General features: G+C 39.0%; 1 protein-coding gene across 1 annotated transcript; it reads left to right on the forward strand.

The window, feature by feature from the left end:
- Positions 1-1,209: 1,209 nt before the first annotated feature.
- LOC113950719 (beta-Ala-His dipeptidase-like) lies at positions 1,210-19,240 on the forward strand. Its single transcript, XM_027650827.1, has 12 exons — positions 1,210-1,231; positions 3,946-4,117; positions 5,362-5,458; positions 9,156-9,263; positions 10,084-10,227; positions 13,250-13,450; positions 15,065-15,149; positions 15,689-15,849; positions 17,216-17,380; positions 17,570-17,711; positions 18,115-18,262; positions 19,108-19,240. The coding sequence occupies exons 4-12, from the start codon at positions 9,186-9,188 to the stop codon at positions 19,211-19,213; spliced, it is 1,230 nt and encodes a 409-aa protein (XP_027506628.1). The 5' UTR covers positions 1,210-1,231; positions 3,946-4,117; positions 5,362-5,458; positions 9,156-9,185; the 3' UTR covers positions 19,214-19,240.
- The last annotated feature ends 1,916 nt before the right edge of the window (positions 19,241-21,156 follow it).

Genomic DNA, 21,156 nt, shown 5'->3' on the forward strand with positions numbered 1-21,156 from the left:
TCGCTATCACATTTTCCACAAAATTTTCACGACATGCAGAGCCTCAGTTCAATGGGCATCTGCTCTGGGCTCTTGAAGCAGGTACTTTAGCCTTGTTATAGTCAGTGGCACTTTGATAGAAGAGATGAGCTACGAAATATCTCACACTCCTCCCTGAGGAGGTCACTATCACAAAGACTTCGCAATGGTAACATCTCTTGGCACGAGATGCAACACTGTTGTGAGTGTGTGTATATATATATGTTCATATATATCTATAAACAGTGGGTTCCTTCATTTTTAAGCTATTTAAAAGCAACTTGTATTTGTCGAGAGAAGAACCTATCTGCTTGCTTTGGCCTTCTCCCAAATACACTTCAATGACAGGAGGACTGCAACGGAAAAATACTCCTAAGCCTTTTTTCAGAGGCTGCAGCTCTGAGACACCCAGCTGAGATGCAGAAGCCAGCGAAATGTCAAACTGAGTTAACTTTGTAGTACTCCAGACGCGTGCCTTGAAGGACACCATGCATACCACCACCTCAGCGACTCATGCCCTGTCTCTGCCAATTCCTGGACCTCACAGAAAGTTGGGAGGAGGAAGTATGAAGACATGCATAAACATAATACTGCACGGTTAGTGTCAGCTTCACCCTGTGAACTCAAAAAGTCAGTCTCTGATGGGTCTGGGAATAACTATGAGTTATCAGTTGGATAAAAACCTCACCTGCAAGGAGAGCATTAATCACCCTAAGGGAACACTGATGCTATCTCACTGAGCAAAGCCACCTAAAGGATATCAAGATGGGAATAACCTCTTGCCGTTGTTTCAGTGTGATTAATACCTGAAGATGTTTTTGCTTAATCATTAAGCAAAATGAATTTACAATGTTGTCCTTGGAAAAATAAGATTGTCTCCTATCCTAGCACTTAGGGCAGTGTACTGGAAAAGGTACTGGACAAGAACTTGTTTGTTTCTCTTACCACTTAAAGCCTGTATGCTTGGAGCTCTGGGTACAGAGAGCTTGCTTCATGAGCCACCATGTGTTGAGAAGGCTCCATGTTACTGTTCTTCCTTTACAGAGTATCTCAAATATTTTTGGCCCTGCTCCTGGAAGGTGCTGAGCACCATTGCTCCATAAAGAGGATTGGCCTTTGTGAAGCACTGTGAGATATCTTGCCTGGATAAGGAGACCTTTTCTAAACCAAACTCCTTCCGGTGACATACCCAGGTGTGATTATTGACATTCAGGTAACAACTACTAATTCAGGGTCTTGGGGGTCTTTGTCTCTCTACCAGCACAATCTCATTTCACTGCCTTACAAGCTCTTGCAGTCGACAATATTGCTTAACTTGTGGTCCCAGGTTCTGGCATCAGCTGTGATTATTCTGAAAGACAATGGCTGTGAAATACTCTTCCAACTGTGGTGTGAAGTGGGAAGGAATGAAGAGGTGAAAGGGCTTGCTGCTGCTGGACAGGGAGCAGAGGTAGAAATACCTACAGGGGAGAGAGATTTGGGGAATTGTGTGAAAGGGCCCCTCTATTCCACATTAATACTTTGAAGATACAGTGGTAAGTTATATTAAGGCAGCATACTGAGAAATGACAGCAAGCTGCAAGAATAACAAGGTGCCACTGATTATGACATTACAATATCATTCCTGCTTTTCTGCAATACACCTTCAAGAAAATAAAAATAGCTGGCTTGAGCTAGAGGTAGTTGCTTATAGAGTGACAGGTAGCATTGAAAACCATCGTGTAATTTAGCTGTCAATGAAATATTGCTCCTAACAGCATATTTCTTACATATTTGCTCCCTCAAATTTTAGATTGTAATTACTTAAGATACCTTTTTAATTAAGGTAACAATTAAAACGTGCTAATTCTGCTGAAGTGCCAGTGAAATGAAGTTGCTCTTGTTTGTACCATCATTTTGTAACCAGCTGAGGGCACTACCCTGATGTAGTAATAGAAACACAAAGTAGGAGACCATCTCTGTCCTAGATAGCTTAAATTTTCAAAGCAAAAGAGAAACGAAGACAGGGATGCTTTTTTCCTCTCTCTATCCTATTTTTATTTCTGCTCTTATTTTCTTTTAATCAATCTATTTCCTCCTTCTTAAACACTGTATTCCAAAGAGTTGTCCATGCCAACACTCAGCCTAACTATTCGAGTTTGTTCTTTAATTTCTTGTAGTTAATCAGCTACCATCAAAGGGTGTTTTTATTAAGGAGATAAACCTGCCTACATTTAAAAATGCTTTGAAACAATGTTGGCAATGTTTATGATACTCCATAAATGGAATAATGATTACAAAAAAAAATAAATCTCTTATATTGTGGACCCTAAACCTTGTCCCAAATTATAAGTTATAAAATAAGGGACAATTAGCAATGAAATAATAAGCTACAAGGTAATAATAGCTTTTTTTCTTTTTCCACAATAGTATAGTTCCTCGGTAGTATTAAATGATAAATAAACAAATAGTTGAATGACTGTATTTAGTAGATCTATTTTTAATCTCACTTGCACTATTGTAGTTCAGGAATAACTCCAGTGTGAAACATTTACAGTTAGGATAGATGAAGCCAGGGTTCATGTAAAAATAGAATTGTTTTATATAAATGTAAATAAACATTTAATTTCCCCTCAACTTTTGCATTACATTTGCAAAAAGGAGTTTTTACACACTGATCAAATGAAGAACAAGTACTTAAAAGAAGGAAAGGTCTTTTTAGGGCTCCAAGACGGGACCTGGACCTCCCTTTGAAAACTGATGCTTATTATTGAATTTGATCACGGCAATAGCAGTTCTTTCAAAATGGACAGAGGACCCTAAGGACAGAAACTTGTGTGCAGACACAAGCACCTAAAATTTGTTACAAGTTCAGCAGCCTTCTGCTATAGGAGAACTGGCAGTAAGAAGATCGTGAGGCTATCTACATGTAAGTCAATACAAGGCAAGTACAAGTACTGTACATCCCACAGTTCCTTCCAAAGAACCTTTTTGCCATGAAAAGAGCAAGAGGCAACACAGCTGTCTTTCCATGGAGAATCTTTTTATACCAGTGTTTATCTGATTGCAAACAAATGTGCAGAAAATTTTCTTTGGTAAATAGTGAATTACTCCTCTACAGTGGGTACGAAGAGCAGTACTACTTCCTGGGAGAAATGCTTCTCCTCAACAGAAATGTATTCTTTCTTTTCCAGTTTTCAAGTCAAAGCGAAATCCATCTCTTTTCTCTAAGTCCTCCAAAATGCTACTGTAAAGCAGCAACACTAATCAGCAATGCTGAAGTGCTTTCTGGCACTGGGATTCCTGCTGGGATATTGGACTTCCAGGGAGAAAAGGAGGAGGAAAAGGAGAAGGGAAAATTTCTCATGGCTTGATGTGTTAGTGATTTGGCCATCCTGCTTGGATTATTATATGATAGAGAAGCAGAAATGACCATCTAAACCAAACATTAATGTTTAACTTAAAACTATCCCTTCGTTAACTGCAGAACTTATCAGTGAACTGAGATAAAAAGTCCAGTTCTGCAGCTGGAAGAGGAGATCTTTACAGTTCAGGCTCTCATCAGTAGCAATAAAGGCAGCTCCAAACCAAGAGCACAAAGAGATAGGGACTTCCGTGTTACACATTGTCTGTATTACAGCAAAGCAGAACTAATAAACAGGGTTGGCTTGAACAAGGGCATGGCTAGTCATTACCATTCTGCAAAACACCTTTAACGTGACTTATATTGCAACAGTTTAACTTGTTTACTAAGTTTAACAGCTTACTTCCAACTGCTGGAAGTAGGACTGGGTGTTGCAGTATCACCTCCCAGGAAGTGCCAGATCTTACCTATGCTTCCCACCAAACATTTTCATTGCTGTTACACAGTTTATTGAATTTGATATTATTTCTTTAATCATCTTCAAATGCAGTCAGCACTGTGATCTGCTGTTCATTCCCCTGCAGGTGTTTGGATCTCTGCAGCTCCTGGTCATTATAACAACAGTGTCAGCAAGTGGTCAGGACTGGACTCAAGAACTGTCACATGAAGAGTTATCATCCTGCTCCTCCTCCTCCAAGGGTCTCACCTAGTCAGCTAGAGAGGTGACTAAGGCTTGATTGCCTGCTTCCACCAAAGGTATGCCACCTATCAATGAATGTTGTTAAAGGAAGTTAAATAACCCCATTCTCTGTTATCTTCCTTGACATGATTGCTTAGAGGGAATGTTCCTTTCAATGGAGTAATTGATTTGGTAAATTAATTCCTACTGCTGTACACATCCTTATTTCCTTTCATGTCAAATGTTCTTTACGTTATTTGCAAACTGGGTGAATTCTGACTTTGTTTTCCTCTATGTTGGTTGCAAAATGTTCAGTTTTCATTGGCACCCCTGTCCCTGCACGCACCTGAAGTGCTGCATCCCAGGGAGAAAAGCCCATGAAGCACACACTTCAGGAGTGACAAGGAGGGCATCAAAGCACATTCAGGAGCTGCTTCTCACATGTTTATACGTTCAGTTGATATTTTATCAGTCATCCTAGTTAAAAAATCAACTCGGATTTCTTGTTAAATGACCGCCCAAGAACACTAAGTTTTCTTTTAACAGTGCTTAACGGGATGAGAGGAAGTGAGATACAAAATGTTCTTACTACTAAGGAATGAAGGAAGAGAAAATGCACGGCTGACTGCCGTACACTATTTCTAGAAATAGGCATACTACATTTTTCTATAAAGCAGCTACTGCTCCTTAAAATGACATCAGATAAAATACAATTGAAACTGAACACTGAAGTCTTTGTTTGACGTTCCCCGCACTCCTGGCTTTATTATCCTTTCAAATAATTTTTCCCCTCCTCATAACACTGAGCTGTTTTAGCCTTGCCTGAAATCTTTCTACAGCTTTATTAAACTGACTCCCTTTTCTACATAAGCTTTTCCAGTTGCGATCCAAATGCTTTTGAGCACCATTGTCTGTGTATTACTAGTGCATTACCATGAAGTTCCACCAGCTACTCCCCTCTCTCCCTCAAGTACAGCAAAACGTAGCTGCTACCTTATTTCTTGTTTGAATTATTAATAATTTCTGCACTCTGTTAATCTGTAAGTATGTCCTCACATTCATTTTCTAAACGTTGCCACTGTTCATACTTACTTTTGTTTATGAAAGAGACTATTTTTGTGATATTCTATAAGCTTTTCTTGACGTTTGTCTGTTTCAAAAATATCATAGAATAATTTAAAATATCCCTAGAATATTTTATTTGTTTGCTTTATTTTTTTTTTCCTTTATGGCATTTTAGTTTCCTTGTTTTATTTTCTTAAACTGTTAGATGCTAATGAAACATGATGAAGACATTTGTCTCTTGTCTGCATCTTTCCAGGTGATTTGCATGTAACCAAGATAAAAAGAAAAAGATACCATCACCACTGCATATATCCCCTGTATTAGCAGCCATTTTGTGATTCTGATATTAAAAGGTACGTGTTTATTCAAGTCACCATAAGGTGACAACTACATATATACATGTATATATATATATATATATACTCATTCTTTTTAGAGTGGAAATGCATAGAATTCAGCAAAATTGAATATTTTATTAGAAAGAGGTAAAATCATATTGACTGGAGATACTGATACGTAAACCCATTGCATGAGTTTGGTTACTCTAGCAGTAATCTGTTCTGACCTGTGCTATGATGCTCCTTGTTCAATTGTGGCATAACCAAAATGTCTACTTTGTACATAACTGAATCTGGAGAAGCCTGTCTAGTTTTCTACAGTAGGGTTAAATGAGTGTGCATTCAGTGGCCTCTGTTGCAAATGTTTTCCAAATTGAAGTTTGGAAATGGAAAGGTATAAAGGATAAGTGAAATATGTGTGAAACTGAGGCATCCAGCAGGCTTTGTGGTAGATGAAGATAATGGCCCTGAAGTCTCTCTAGACAAATATCTGATTAAATCCCTCACATGCTGGGATCTCTTGACTTGTCTGTTTGCAATGCCCATGGCAAAACTAGGTTTCATCCCATTTTTGGATCAGTGACCACACTGTAAGTGGGGGGGAACCACGTGGACCAGGGGAGATACATAACTCAGGGGGAAACCGTTACAATAAAAATGCAAGGAGTTGTTTTTCTCTGCTTTGATCGATTCCAAGAAGCCGCTGCTGTGGTGAGTCTTCTTCTAAAGCTGTTCCTTCCAGCTTTCATAATCCTGTTGTTCTCCTACACAATGCCCGTTCCTATCACTCTCTTCTGGAGGTGCAATGCCTTGCACTTTTTTGGAGCCCTTCACAAATGCATCTGTCGGGGTCCCATCCTCTCCTCAGCTTGTGTGGGAACCAGCTCCCCTCTGCAAGACGCAGCTCACAGGTGGAATACACTCTATCTGTCAAAAGGGCCAATGTGAAGATAACTTTGCTCTCTTGGAACCCACTGCTGGCTAAAGTGAGATTGAGCAACATCACACAAGCAGAGCCATTGCCTGGCCTCCCAAAAGCACACAGCAACAAAAAGAGAAGCAAAAATAAACAGTCAGCTTTTACTTAATATTGGTCAAGGAACCTTGGGCCCCTTTCAGACATGACCTGCAGTGTTTCGGCTCAGGTATCTTCCCGGGCACTGCCCAAGCAAGTGCCAGCATCTTGTCTGTGTCAGGGAAACTCAGTTCATCAGAGACCAGTTAGCACCATCCCAGTCTGGGACTCCTGGTCCTCTCTCCTCAATCCTGTGCAGCCTGGGAAGTTCTCCTGACCATTTCTGTGATCTTGTTCTTACTTCCTATTGTCCTCTGTAAAAGGGACAGTTGCCAAATATTTGCAGCCACTTGCACAGTCCAAGGCTGGAAGAAATAGCCAGACTGGGGTGTTTAAGTCTGGGGTGCTTGTTGCAGAACTGTTGTTAAGCCTTACCCACAGAAGTTCAATCCAGAAATTACTATAATCTAAGCTATAAAAACCTCATCCTCCACCACATCTTTGTTGCTAAATCCCAGAAACTGCTTTGTCTCTTTGGAAATGTCCTGATTTTTTTTCCATGCTGCCTCAAAAATTCCTGTAATAATCCCTTTTGCTTTAGGCCAAATTGCTGCTGTTGTGACTGGTGATGATAATATCTGAAGGGGATTGTTGATTAGATCCACCTCTTGGAGGTAGTGTTCACCTTTTTATGGAGAAAACAATGTGAGAAGAAAATGGTACTTTGATCATCACTTAAGATGGGGTTTCTTTTCCTCAGTATGTATTAGTATTTAAAAAATAGTTCTACATTTAAATAATATGCCTACATTTAATCTCTTCATCCTAAAAATTACACCCAAATTTAGATTTTCTTCTCTCAGTTAACAAGTCATCTCCACAGCAGTGCTTTGCAGCTTTGCTCTCCTGCAAAATCAGCATTTGATCACTTTCAATATTAGTGTTTCCAGTTTCAGGAAATGGACACTGAGGATAACATCTACTTCACAGGCCTTTTCAAAGCTTTACTTCATAAAGTGAAGTAAACCTTGCAACCTTGCTTCTAAGGGAAGGTTGGAAAATGGGGCCCATCCTTCATACAGCCAGGATCTCCAGCCAAAATGAACAATGTTTCCCTCATCTTGTTCATCATGCTTGGGTCTTCAATCTTTCTTCTCTGTCAGAGAAACATAATTGAAATTATTAATATTACCATAGCCTATCACCTTAGTGATGCATCAAAGTTAAGGAATTATGGATGGACTTGGAACTACACATTTTGTTACCAGGATAGAATATTTTTAGAATAAAAGTATTAGGTTTTGACCTTGGAGTCCATCCTATCACAGCCCAATACAGCAGCTATTCTGAATTTAGCCCAACCAAGTATCTAACATTCAAGTATTACTCTACCAATTTAAGACACTACAGCAACAACTTCAAGGAAACATGGAGGGGAAATTGCAGGAATGAAGAAAAACACACTTTAAAATCTTATGTTTTTTAAATCTTTACTTACCTTGTCAAAAACAAGATGGCAGAGAGCTTTGCAAGTACTAAATGCCTTCTGCACTTATCAAGTGTTTCAGTATTGACACTGTTCTTATTCAAACACAAAAGCTATTTTTTTCAGTATCAGGCTTGTTCTCCCTTATTCATGTAAAATATGCAATGTGTGTTAGTTAATTAATTTTTCTCCCTCCCTCTGGCAGCCAGGAGGGCCAATCATGTCCTGGGGTGCATCAGACAAAACATCACCAGCTGATCAAGAGAGGGGATTGTCCTGCTCTACCTGCACTGGTGCAGCCTCACCTTGATTATAGTATGCAATTTTGGGCACCACAATGTAAGAAAGATATTAAGCTCTTAGAGAGTGTCCAAAGGAGGGTAGCAAGGATGGTGAAGGGCCTCGAGGGGAAGCCACAGGAGGAACAGCTGAGGTTACTTGGTCTGTTGAGCCTGGAGAAGAGGAGAGTGAGGGGAGACCTCACTGCAGTCTACAACCTCCTTGTGAGGGAAAATGGAAGGGCAGGCACTGATCTCTTCTCTCTGGTGATCAGTGACTCAAGGGAATGGCCTGAAGTTGTGTCAAGGGAGGTTTAGACTGAATATCAGGAAAAGGTTTTTCACCCAGAGAGTGGTTGGGCACTGGAACAGGCTCCCCAGGGAAGTGGTCACAGCACCAAGCCTGTCTGAGTTCAGGAACCGTCTGGACAATGCTCTCAGGTACATGGTGTGATTCTTGGAGTTATCCTGTGCAGGGCCAGGAATTGAACTCCATGATCCTTGTGGGTCCCTTCCAACTCAGCATGTTCTATGATTCTGGAAATGAAGAAAGAGAGATGAGTCCCCTGGGCTGTTGGTGTTGGGTGCAAGTCTTCCCAGAACATTCAACTTGACATTTGTGCATTGAAAACTGATGCAACAAATGTTTCTTTAGAAAATATTTCCCCTAATTTACTTATAATGTAGAAACTGTAAAGCTGCTCAGTCTTTGGTCGTTTTTTCAATTTTTCGTTTCAGTAACTTGACTATGAGTCAATTGAAGGTTTTATGTGAAAAAATATTGCAGGTAGCCTTTCTCCTGGATTGAAGAGATTAAATGAGACTTAAATAGGATCAGCACTTTGTAATTGTCTATGCTTTCTAGCACTGAAAAGAAGTGCATGATGTCTGTAACATATTGAATTTTATCCTAAACTTTCAGATAGCATTCAGCTCACCCCTCCGTTGCTCACTAAGGCAGTAATGTCCTCCTCATCCACTTCAGCTCTGGAGATAGAGATCTTCCAGTACATTGATGCACATCAAAGTGATTTCATTGAGGTAGGAACTATATTGCCATGAAATGGTGAGTACAGAGCTGGTACCCCAGAGGCCTGTGCTCTATGTTCTGGAGAAGTGTTTGTCACTAAGGTAGTGAGCAGTATTCCAAGTCTGGCATCAAGAGTGCAACATGCACTTCACAAAGCAAGGCTGCAAGGGAATGGACTGTGCTGGGGACCCTAGTGGTGAAAGAGGGATTTGCATGGACTTCCACAAAAGAGATGATGGTGGGCATCCTTTGAGTGGGTGCAGAGAGAGGCTCCACTAAGCCAAAACGCACCGGCATGGTAGATGCAAGCCAGATAGGATGCTTGCTCTCTTGTTTTACATCAGAACTGATTGTTGTAGGTTTGCTCTTGACGAGGAGAGAAATCTTGGTCCCATGCTGGTTTGTGCTTTCATTTTTGTCAGCCCACTGTGAAAAGGCAGAAACATAATTAGTCCAGTCAGTATCAGTTATGCTTTAAAACTACGAGCACTTCTGAATCCTTACGAGCGAGTGCCACTAAGGTAGCTCGTATACAACGCAATTCCTACAATATAAACTAGTCAGCATCTACCTCCTTTTCCACTGGATTTTAAATCCATGGTTGATGATGTGAATGCCTAAGTGTGAGCATCCTCCCCGTTTAGAAAATCAGGAATCCCAACCCTGGGGAAACATATAAGCAATTCATCTTTATTCTGAAACCTTAGAGCATCTACAACATTGCTGTGATGATACAGAAAGGAAACCGTCTTCCAGTGAGAGATTTCAGATGTCAAGGGCAAGACACTATAACATTCTGGGTCATCTAACTGCATTTTTCTTTCTGTGCAGAATCTTAAGGAATGGGTGGCTGTGGAAAGCGATTCTGTTCAACCAGATCTGAGGAAAGAAGTAGTACGAATGATGGCATTGGCAGCAGACAGACTTGCAGCACTGGGAGCCACTGTCAATTTAGTAAACCTGGGGTCACATCAGGTGCTTGTCTGATTCTTGGGTTTAAATCATCATATTTGCATGTGGTCCACCTATTGCATTCAGTGCTGTGTATATGTATGTTATGGCATTATGACATTTTTGGTAGCTAGCTATCAATTTATCGATAGTCCTGTACCTACACAATATCTGCTGAAATCAGTCCCTCCCCAGACTGTCTGAGAACATACTTGGGAACCACACAGACAATCCAAATGCAAATAGATGTTCTCTGCAGCAGGGAGTTTGATACTTTTAACTGGAGGGAAGCAGTTTGCAAAAGTAAAAGGACTGAGTTTTTTACCAGAGCTTGTTTTCACATTTTTCTCAGTAGTGAAGCATGGGCATTAATGCATCATTCATCACTGAAGTCTCCATATGAGAGAGGCAGCTTTTGCAAGGAAAATATTGTCAGACAGAAAGGATTATCTATCTAAAGTATCATCTTTGGTTTTGGGAGCTTCTGGCAAATGATGCAAGCTATTTTCTTAATGATTGTTGGAAAGCAAAAATTAATCTCTGAGAAATCTTTGTCTTTAATTTACTTACCTTACTGTAGCTGGGGGCTCTTTTCTGCCCTGGGCAGACATTTCTACTCTAACAGGAATTCAAAAGTTCAATAATAGTGATTCCCTTTTCCTTTTTCTGAGGCTTCTGGGGAGGATTCTGAGAGTCTTAGCTCAAGGACCTTATAGTACAGCAACACTTTAATATTTCAGGTTATGTAGTTTGATAGTTTCAAAGAAAGTAATTGGGCCATAAGGAACTCTGTTCTGCACAGAGGTACATTACAGGATTAGTTTAGAGCCTTAACCTGTTTTCAAATCAGTCTGACATAGCTGCTGCTGCTTCCTGCCAGCAACACTTCATTTTGTTTCTATATTTGAGGCTATAGGCGTCCTGCTCTCTGTCTGTGCTGAAATCAAACCCCAAATTAATTTGTATGGCTTTTGACTATTTCAGTGTCACAACAGACTCTATAGCATGCGTTCATCTCTGTCTTCTCCAGTGCTGGGAATTAAGAATTTAGTAAGAAGGGCATTTTTGACAATAAAATGTTAGAAGAGCTTCATAAAGTCCTTGCAGAATCTAAACAGCTGGGGAAAAAAATCTTAGTTTCTCTGAATAGCGTCCTTTAAGGTGAATTTGCACTACATGTTCTTTTAGAGTGCTGAGGAACAGTTTTGTGTCGAGGAACAGTTTTGTGCCATTTTTACGACTTTGCGGCACAAATTGAGCATTAAGTCTTGGTTTTTTTTAAAGTCCTCTTTCAAGGTTCTGGAAAGCACATTTTTCTTGCATCTATAGTACTGACTAGACCTCGGTGTCTCTTAAGTGCTAGCAAACACACATGTTATTTGCCTAAAGAGTAGTTGTTGTAAGTAGATATGGTTGTGGGTCTGACTTTATGCATCTTTCCAGTTTTTTAAATCACTGTGTAGCTATTTTGACATTTTAACAAGCAAGCAAAAAGAAATCTTTGTCTTTTGAAGCCTTTCTAGAAAACACCACAGGCCATCAAACAATATTCATGGACAATTTTTTTCTAAAATTTTTGTGGCTGGTCAATGAACCATCAGTGACACAAGTTCATTTAATTTTACACATTTATTCTTGCCTTTAATCTGAACATTGAATCTAAAGACAAAACATCTTAAAACCTGTAATGAGAAAGTGAATTGTAACAGGAAACTAAGTTGAAATTCATATCTCCTACAGATGTGTCAGCGTTTCCAACTCCCACTATTCCATAATAAAGGTTCTCCTAACTACTCTTGGAAATGCATCCTTATCAACCAGCAGGCATGCAAATTCATGAGTGCTAAAAGGACAGTTATAGTAGAATCAGTGGCAACACTTTTATCACCATGTAAATCTGGTGATAGACAACATGCTGGTGTTACGACCCGCCCCAGAAAAAGGGGGGAGGGGGTAACCCAGGTTCTTATCAATAATTCCCTTGGGGTGGATTAGAGTGAAACGACACTGAATAATCAGTGTTTGAAAACATATATAGGTAGGGTTTATTTTAAACATATATAGATTCATTTTAACAATTTTGTTTGAACAGGTATGTTAGCATATTGGGTGTCATCCTCTATATCATCTATAACAATATGGCATAGGGATAACTTCTGGGGGGGAAAATGCATAAGGGAGAGAAAGGAAAGACAAGATAAGGGTAAGGGAGAGTAAGGGAAAGAAAAGATAAGAGTGGAAAGGTATCTATAGTCACCGCCCACGGGGTCCAGAGATGAAACTCGGTAGTTGCAGCTTCCATGTCTGTCAGTTGAAGTGGTGGCCTTAATTCATTGGGGGTGAAGGAGGGAAGCCCCCACACTCAAAGAAGTTATGAGTTATTATATCCATGGTTAGTGTCACAGGCCATGTCACGAACCTCCAACATCTCCTGGGCCTGCGAAGAGTTCCTGTGTGGGGCCTTTTAAAAGGGTTTTTCCCACCTTTTAAGATTGGCAGAGGGGGGGATGGGCTTTGATGGGACATCAGAGGTATAATGCAAAAGTCCTGCAGAAGCCTGCAAAAGTCCCTTGGCAATCCTAGAATGCATAAATCATGAACCGTTTCAGTCTCTGACAGCTGGGAAAACCACAGCCAGTGGTTCCTGCATGGGCAGTAAGAGTGGAAATACAAGAGGCAGGAAGTATTCTGTGAAAATGCAACTGTTATTACACAGTTAGAACTTCCAAAGCCATTAGAGTATTGAATAGCCCTGAGAGAAAGCCCAATGAAACATTCCAGAAAATTTTCTGAAAAAAACACACACAAAAGATATCACTCTCCTTCAAAACCAAAAAGTAGATAAAAACATGAGGAAAAGAATAAGTTTTTCTGGGAACCTATATGTGTCTATCACTGCATGTTCTACTGAAGCAAGATATATATCCTACATCCTTCTTTTCTTAACACAATGTTACATCAAGCCAGTCTGCTCCTATTTTAAAGTTTATTTTTTTGATTTTTGAAAACGCTTTTTTCTCACCCAGATTTTCTAATATTAATTTAGGCTATGCCAGTGAACTTCAGGTTCATAATAGAAGGCATGGAAGAAGCAGGGTCCTTGGGGCTAGAAAACTTACTTGAAAAAGAAAATCAGTGCTTTTTCTCTGATGTTGATTACTTTGTAATTTCGGACAACCTCTGGCTCAGCAACAAGAAGCCTGCCCTTACATATGGGAGTCGGGGAAATGCCTGCTTCTTTGTGGAGGTAAAGGACACAGGTTCATTTGAACTGAACCTCTGACAGGTAGCAGTGATGTAGCCGTAATTACATCTACGTGCAGAGAATGACTGAGGGAAAGCTTAATATTTACAATTACAGAGCTTTCTTCTGCATCCCTTTTGGCTTCTACAGATTTCCCCCCTCATTTCAGTTCAATTAGCCCTATTTACTTCCATTAACTTCTCTTCAATCATCATCTCTCCACTTACCTATCTCCCCTTGATCCCTTTCCTATTCCATTACTCTCCTGCCACTCTTCCACTCTCTTCTCATCCTCCTCTCTGCACACCAACTCTGTTCTCTTGCAGCATCATCCCTACACACCCCCCCTCCAACTCTCTCCAAAACCATTTCTTCTGCTGCTCTGCCCTTTTGCAGCAGATACTGCTTAGTGCAATGAATCTGCCTAAAGGAACTCAGTTTATTTGGATGTTTGGGTTTAAAAGCCACACAAGATTTTTGTAAGCATTGACAGGAGTGAATAAAAGTGCACTGTAGCCAACGTGCTATATTTAGCAGCCAACGTGAGCTACTGCAAAATGAGGAGCAGAAATTTCTCATCTGGAAATGCTTCCTGATGAAGCATAAAAGGAATTCAGAGAGAAGATTACAGAACTCGAGAACTAAAGGAAAGTCTGCATTAACCTTTATGCCTGAAAAATAATGAATTTTTTTTTTTAACCAAAAGAGCCTTGACAGCCTTCATTCCATTCTTCTAAATCTTGGTTAAGAAAAATGATGCTATTAGAACATCAAAAATTATCTCTGCCTGCTACTAGACAGTTGGCTGTAATGAGGTTTTGAGAAAAATAACCAAGTTCGTTGCAAGAAAATATTTTATGATAAACTGAAGTATGAAAATGTGTCTGGAAAAAACTCATTTAATAACCCAAATGCCTCTATTTTAAAACCATATGATTCAAGAGACCTATAAATTTTTATTTGTTGCAATTTGGAATTAAGGTTGGACATATATTCTTAATATAAAACAATTAAGATACATTCTTGCTTTTGTTATGAAGATTTTGCATTAAATAAAAAAGATAGATACCTTAAAGAATTTATTCTCCAATGTTAGAAACAGTAATACTCAACTGTTTCACTTATGATGTATTTAATCTTACTGAAGCAAAAGAGGGAATAGAGGGGAATCCTTATGGTTGTGCACTGGAACAGGCTCCCCAGAGAAGTGGTAACAGCATCAAGACTGACAGAGTTCAAGAAGCATTTGGATGATACTCTCAGGCCCATGGTGTCACTCTTGGGGATGGTCCTGGGCAGGGCTAAGGGTTGGACTTGATGATCCTTGTGGGTCCTTCCAACTCAGCATAATCTATCATTCTGTGAAATATGTAAGTGCTACAGACAGCTGAATTTCTCTCTCTAGTGGCTGACAACAGAGCCCCATTTCCCTTTACCGAAGTGTATTGTTCCTGACATGATGTTTTCCATGTTTTCCATTTTATAAATAGAAACAAATAATCATTTCTATTCATTTGTGGTCTCATTTAAAAAACTGAAACCACCAGCCTCTGCGGACAACAAACACAGAAGAATAAGGTGATGAGTGTTTATGTGTAACCGGTGGTTTTGGTACAGGTTGAATGTGGCAGCAAGGACCTTCACTCTGGAACTTTTGGAGGCATCATTCATGAACCCTTGATGGATCTGATAGCTCTGCTGGGTAATAACACACACCACTGCTCGGGAGTAACTGGGAAGCAGTGGCTAGGGATCAGCCTAACAAAGATCAGTACCATGTTTAATTTATCTGAATAAGGCAAGTCTAATTGAAGGAAGATTTCCAAACCTCAACATACCTATGGTGACAGCAGCTGAGGAAGGGAACATCCTCAGTAAGGCCAGGACTTCAAACATGTTAAGCTGATGTCAGTCATGTGTCAATTAAGAACATTTAAGGATTGCTGGCAAGTTTAATACATACACATATAACAAAACCTGGCTTTTTAATGATGATTAGTGTCTCGGGATGATGTTTTCATGTTAGAAGCTGGGCTGACATACCACACACTACACACAAACAGTAGCTCAGTAGTTTTCTTAATAAATACGAAAATACATCAAGTTTGATGGATGCAAACGGTTGTTAGTTGTTGGGTTTACTAATCTGGTAAAGAGCTAGGTAGAAGCAAAAAGGTGTTACTGTTGCCAAGTGGAAGAAATAGGTTCCATTTGTACTGATATCTCTATCTCATTTTGTAGACAGCCTTGTGGATCCCACAGGTCATATTCAGATCCCTGGAATCTATGACAGCATTGCTGCCCTGAGAGAGGAGGAGAGGAAATTATACAAATCGATTGAATTTGATCTAGATGAGCATAAAAATAATAGTGGTGTGAAAAAATTCATCTTTGGCACCAAGGTAACAAAATATCTGTATAAATACTCTGCCGAAAGAATTTAAATCGCTCATTTGTAGCATTTATGTATAAAGCCAAACCGAAAGATATTTTCAGTCAATGGTAAACTCAGAATAAAATAAAGTAGCACTGAGAAGTAAAAGGTAAATAAAATTAGTCTGCTGAAGATATAAGGCACTGCATCTGGGGAAAGTGACATGAAAGATGAATAATCAATGAAAAGGAATAATGCAAAACTAACAGTATTGCTCTCCCTTCATTGCCTACCCCTTCTCTCCCGTCAAGCCTAACCAGCCAAACAAAATAAGCATAAAATGTCTGTATTTAGGTTACATAGTAGGAAAGAAGTTGTATTCAGCTCTGAAAAACAGGAGGCAGCTTTAGGCAGATATGTTTTGCGTGGGTTTTATTTGTTTAACACAGATTTTTATGTCTGCCAAAAAAAGCACCCAAAGCTATAAGCCTCTCCTTACCAGCAAATTAAAAATTATATTCTAAATAAAAACCAGCAGGTAAAGTCTGGCTTCAAAACATCTCTCTGCACAAGAGTGGGAGCTGGGGGAAAGGAGTGATACATTTTTTAATCACTGATATAATTATACTGGTATAAGATGTACTAACGTGGATGCTTTTATTTCCATGAAAATCTTCCATGCTAGCTAAAGCTAGACTGTAATAATCAGTAATACAAAAGTATAATGTAACTACACCATCTGAGTTTTGATACTTTACCTATATGAGGATGAAGTGGTGCAAATTTTATGTGTAGATAAAGATCTAATCTCAAAACAGGAGTAGAAGGAAAGCAGCAGCACCTTGAGGTTCTGCATGAAGACCAGTTAATAATTCATATATTTCTCCTATCTTCCTTAGAATAATAATTTTCTTTCCCCTCTTCATCTTATCCAGAAAAAACTTGGTTACTGAAAATTATCATCTTACCTATTGTATTATTTAATGTTCATTAGTAGAATTTCTTCACTGATATCATCTAGGAGAGGTCTGGCTGAACGGTTTTTCCCATGATTAGTTCTGGGATAAACAAACAGTCAGATCAGAACGTGTTCTGATTCTACTTTGCACTAGAAAAATTTACTATCAAGATACTTTAAGATAATGCTCCATTTCTCTAATTTGGCATGAAAAATTGTTATCATCCAAATCTTTCTATGACTTAAAGTAGTAGTATTTTTTTTAATGAAAATACATGTGCATGGGTTTAAATTAAAAATCAAACATCTTTAAAATACAGAGGTCTCCAAATACAAATTTTAGGATGGTAAAAGCCTGTTTCTTCACATTAGTTTATATAAATTGTGAATGGCTCAGTGTTATCCCTTATATTTTCAAAAAAAATTTTTTTTGAAGGAAGAAATACTTCTACACCTGTGGCGTTACCCTTCTCTCTCTATTCATGGGATTGAAGGAGCTTTTCATGAACCAGGAATTAAAACGGTCATTCCAGCAAAAGTAATTGGCAAATTCTCAATTCGTCAGGTCCCCCACATGGACCTTTTGGTTGTGAAACAACAGGTGAGAGACAAACCTTTTCTTTGGCCTCTCTTGTGTAAACTAAATCCCTCTTAGCACCTCACAAATTTTGACTTGCAGTAAACTGAATGTTTCTAGCACTGATTTGTTTCCAAGAGAAGTGGGAATGTGGGTATAAGCTTGAGTTTCAGGAAGATGAAAGCTTTTGACTGTAAAGTGTTTTCTCTGCAGGTAGTGGAACACTTGAAGGCTGTCTTTTCCAAGAGGAACAGTCCAAACAAACTGAAAGTATCTATGCCTTTGGGTTCAAAGCCCTGGCTTGCTGATGTTAATGACCTATCATATAAAGCAGCAAGAAGGGCAATAAAAACAGGTGTGTTCCTTCTTTTTTTTTTTCACTTCCTAATGTGTCTGGAGGTGTGCAGGGGAATTTCCTCATCAAGAGAAAAAGAGGTTTCCCAATTCAGTGCTACAGCCACTTACCCCTATAATCTCATTGATTTTGATAGAACAAGTCGGCAACATCTTTCACACCTTCCTAAACTGGGGCATGTTTAATAGGAGTAGCCAAAAGACCTCATTTACTTATTTTTGTGCTGATAGAAAACCAGAGGTTTGTAGAGTACAGCCGATTTGTGAAACCAGTTTGCTATACACTCAAAACCATTTCTACTTAGAAGCTCTTAGTATCAGCTATCTGCTTAAATATATGGTAACAGAAAAAAAAGCACTTTGATTTCATTTAATCATTAATTCTTTCTTCCCACGTATTTCAGTTTTTGGAGAAGACCCAGACTTTATTCGTGATGGTTCAACAATTCCTGTGGCCAGAATGTTCCAGACCATTAGGCAGAAAAGTGTGATGATGCTTCCAATTGGAGCAGCTGAAGATGGGGAGCACTCTCAGAATGAGAAAATAAGCAAGTGTCTTTTATTTGTCTGTTTGTGTTGTTAGAGAACGGAGAAGAACTGAAGTCCCTTGGTACCCATGAATGACCATGGCTGGATGGGAAGCTTTGCTGTGCATTTGACAGTCCAAAACTCCTGTCTCCAGCAAACTTTTTGCTATGTTAAGTAGAAAGCAAAATTCCCAATCTGTTGTATACTGCTATATGCTTTTCATTGACTGTCTACACAGTCTTCAAATACATCACACCGGCAATTTTCATTTCACTGGTAATGAAACTTGCCTCTAGTCTGAAAGATGGTGATGTGGATGGGCACTCTTCTGTCACAGCATCCATTTTGAAGCATGTGAGTTGTAGATATGCAGGCTCATGGCTATGTAAAAATTTTGATGATTTTCTGTATAAATGGCTATAAGGATGTATCTATATTTCAGGGACCAAAACTAGTGGCACAAATAGCCACTGCTCATTCTTCGAGGCACCATGGCAAGACACTATTCAACATGTTGCCTGAACACTTGTGCAGCTTCCAAGTCTGCTCATGCTGAACTGCAGAAATTGGAGAATACTACAGTAATTCTCAAATTGCTTTCTGTTTCTCCTCATTACAGCCTCAACACTTATGGCTACAGAAAATAGCAATTTGGGGATGTAACACTGGAAAAATTTTCAGAAGTGACTCCTTCAGAGGAGTACCAAATTGAAGGATGTCCAGCATTTCTGTGCACTGGGTCCTTTTTTGGGGTTACCAATCTTGCAAATTCCTCTGAAGACTCTGAAAACTTCACTAGATTATGTTGCTAATTCTAAGAGCAGAACAGCCTGACAGGACTTCATTGTCTTTTTTTTCCTTCTTCACAGACACAGCTATATTAAGGGAACCAAAATGTTTGCAGCCTTTTTCCTGGAGATATCGAAGCTACATCAGCACTTACATGAAACTTCCCACACAGAAACTAACAACTGATGGAGTATCACAAGAAAACCAGCAAAGCATTTTTTTAGTACTAAACTTTCTAACTTCCTGATCTGGAAAAACATAAATCACATATTCAGTGGGTAAGAATTGGTGGGAAAAAAAAATAAATGCCTTGCTATTACTTGGCATACTTCTAAATGGCATGCATCTGTGATATGGTCAATCAAGTGATCTTATCCCTAATCCCATAAAATAGGGTTAGGGATAATCCATTCTTGCTGAATGAAGATGTTATCTTTTAGTTTCAAAATTCAGGACAAAGGGAATTTTTACACCTGTGTTATTAAAATTATTTCTGTTTTGTAGTATCACCATCTTCATGCTGCCTAGCTTATATTCCAGTTTCTGAATATAAGCAATACACAACTCTGTAGTTTCCTCCTAATTATATACAAAATTTCATTTATGTAATTCTTTGAAGAAAGATCCACTACCCAGTTAATCTCCTCTCTGTCCTTCACAGAAGGTTTTAAATAGGGAAATGCAATAGAATCAGTTTGTTTAATTTGATATGAAGACTTGCCTATTAATATCTATTTATGGGTATGATCACTGAGGTCAATAAAACTGCAGTAGTAAATAAACATTTCCAGGTCTGGATTCTGCCCTTCTTTTCATCCAAATCTCCTCTTACTGTGCTGTGAGCGGTTTTAAGATTCATTAAATAACGTTTCCTTCATGGATTTTCTTTTTGTACAGTAGAAAAAAGTTTTTGTAATCATCTGTTCTGGCCAAAGTCTATCCTCAAAAGGGTATTTTTTCACCCAATTAGCAACTGTTTGTTTTTAATTACTTTCAAAGCATCAGTTTACATTGATGATTAAACCAAATGCAAATTATATATTTTGAAATGGAAACACTACCTGAGAGCTCTGTTTGCTGTTTAGGCAAAACATCCAGCACAAAGCACCCAATTCAAATCTAGATTTTTTTAACTTTAAAATGTGATTTTTACTCTAATGTAGTTAATTCACACACAACCAAACCAACTGAACCAGTTGTGTTATCCCTACTGTTAAAAAAATGACATTATTAAATTACAGAAATAGTTGGGATCCTTCCTTTCTCTCCTGCTACCTCCTTGCAAAAACCCTCAAGAATAAAGATGCAGATGTGTAATCTATAGAAGAGAATATTGTACTGCATATAACTTATATGAATAGATAATGTAGGAAGTTATTTGGACAAAAGCCTTGGCTGAATAAAAAAACATAAATACATAAACTTCTGATTTTCAGTAGGTCCTATGAAATTCTTAGGAGAAGTGCATAAAAGTAGCTGGCCTTTTAAGACATCTGGGAACAGTTATAATCCAGGCTGCTTAGGTTTCAAATCACATTCTCAATAAACACCCATTTTCAGACCTACTTGGGGCTGTGAGACTCACAGTTCAGCTGTAAGAGCTGATTATGGATGCTGGCTGCTGGCCGTGTTCAAGGGGAAGAGAAGGACTCTGCTCAGTCTCCTACTCATGTTGGCACTGCAGACTGCATAACCGCAGTGTAACTTTTCACCCTCATGTCAAGAGAGAAGACTCCAAGTCAAGGACCAAAAGCCCAAAGATCAGAAGATTCTGGTTCGCGCATCATCAGCTTGTAGAACAAGTCCTCTGCAGTCTCTCACTTCCCTTCACCTGTTGAAACCATTATAGGAACCAGCACTGTAACAAATGGTGCAGGGGTGAGTATTCCAATGTCTGCACAGGAATCAGGGCAGACTGGTCCATGGTTGAAAGCTGTCACATCATAGAGGTACATGAGTGAATTTTGCTGAAGTATTTGAAGACATATAATTGACATAAAACATTGCAATCTCTGGATTTGCAGTGGTTTTACAAATAAACTTCAAAAAGCATTGAAAGAAACTGCTGCTCATAAACATGACACTTCGGGCCGAAGAGTAGAAAGCTTGGTGAGATGGAGGTAGCAGAT

Source organism: Corapipo altera, unplaced genomic scaffold, assembly GCF_003945725.1.
Source record: "Corapipo altera isolate COAL_440 unplaced genomic scaffold, ASM394572v1 24, whole genome shotgun sequence".
NCBI classification, from domain to species: Eukaryota; Metazoa; Chordata; class Aves; order Passeriformes; family Pipridae; genus Corapipo; species Corapipo altera.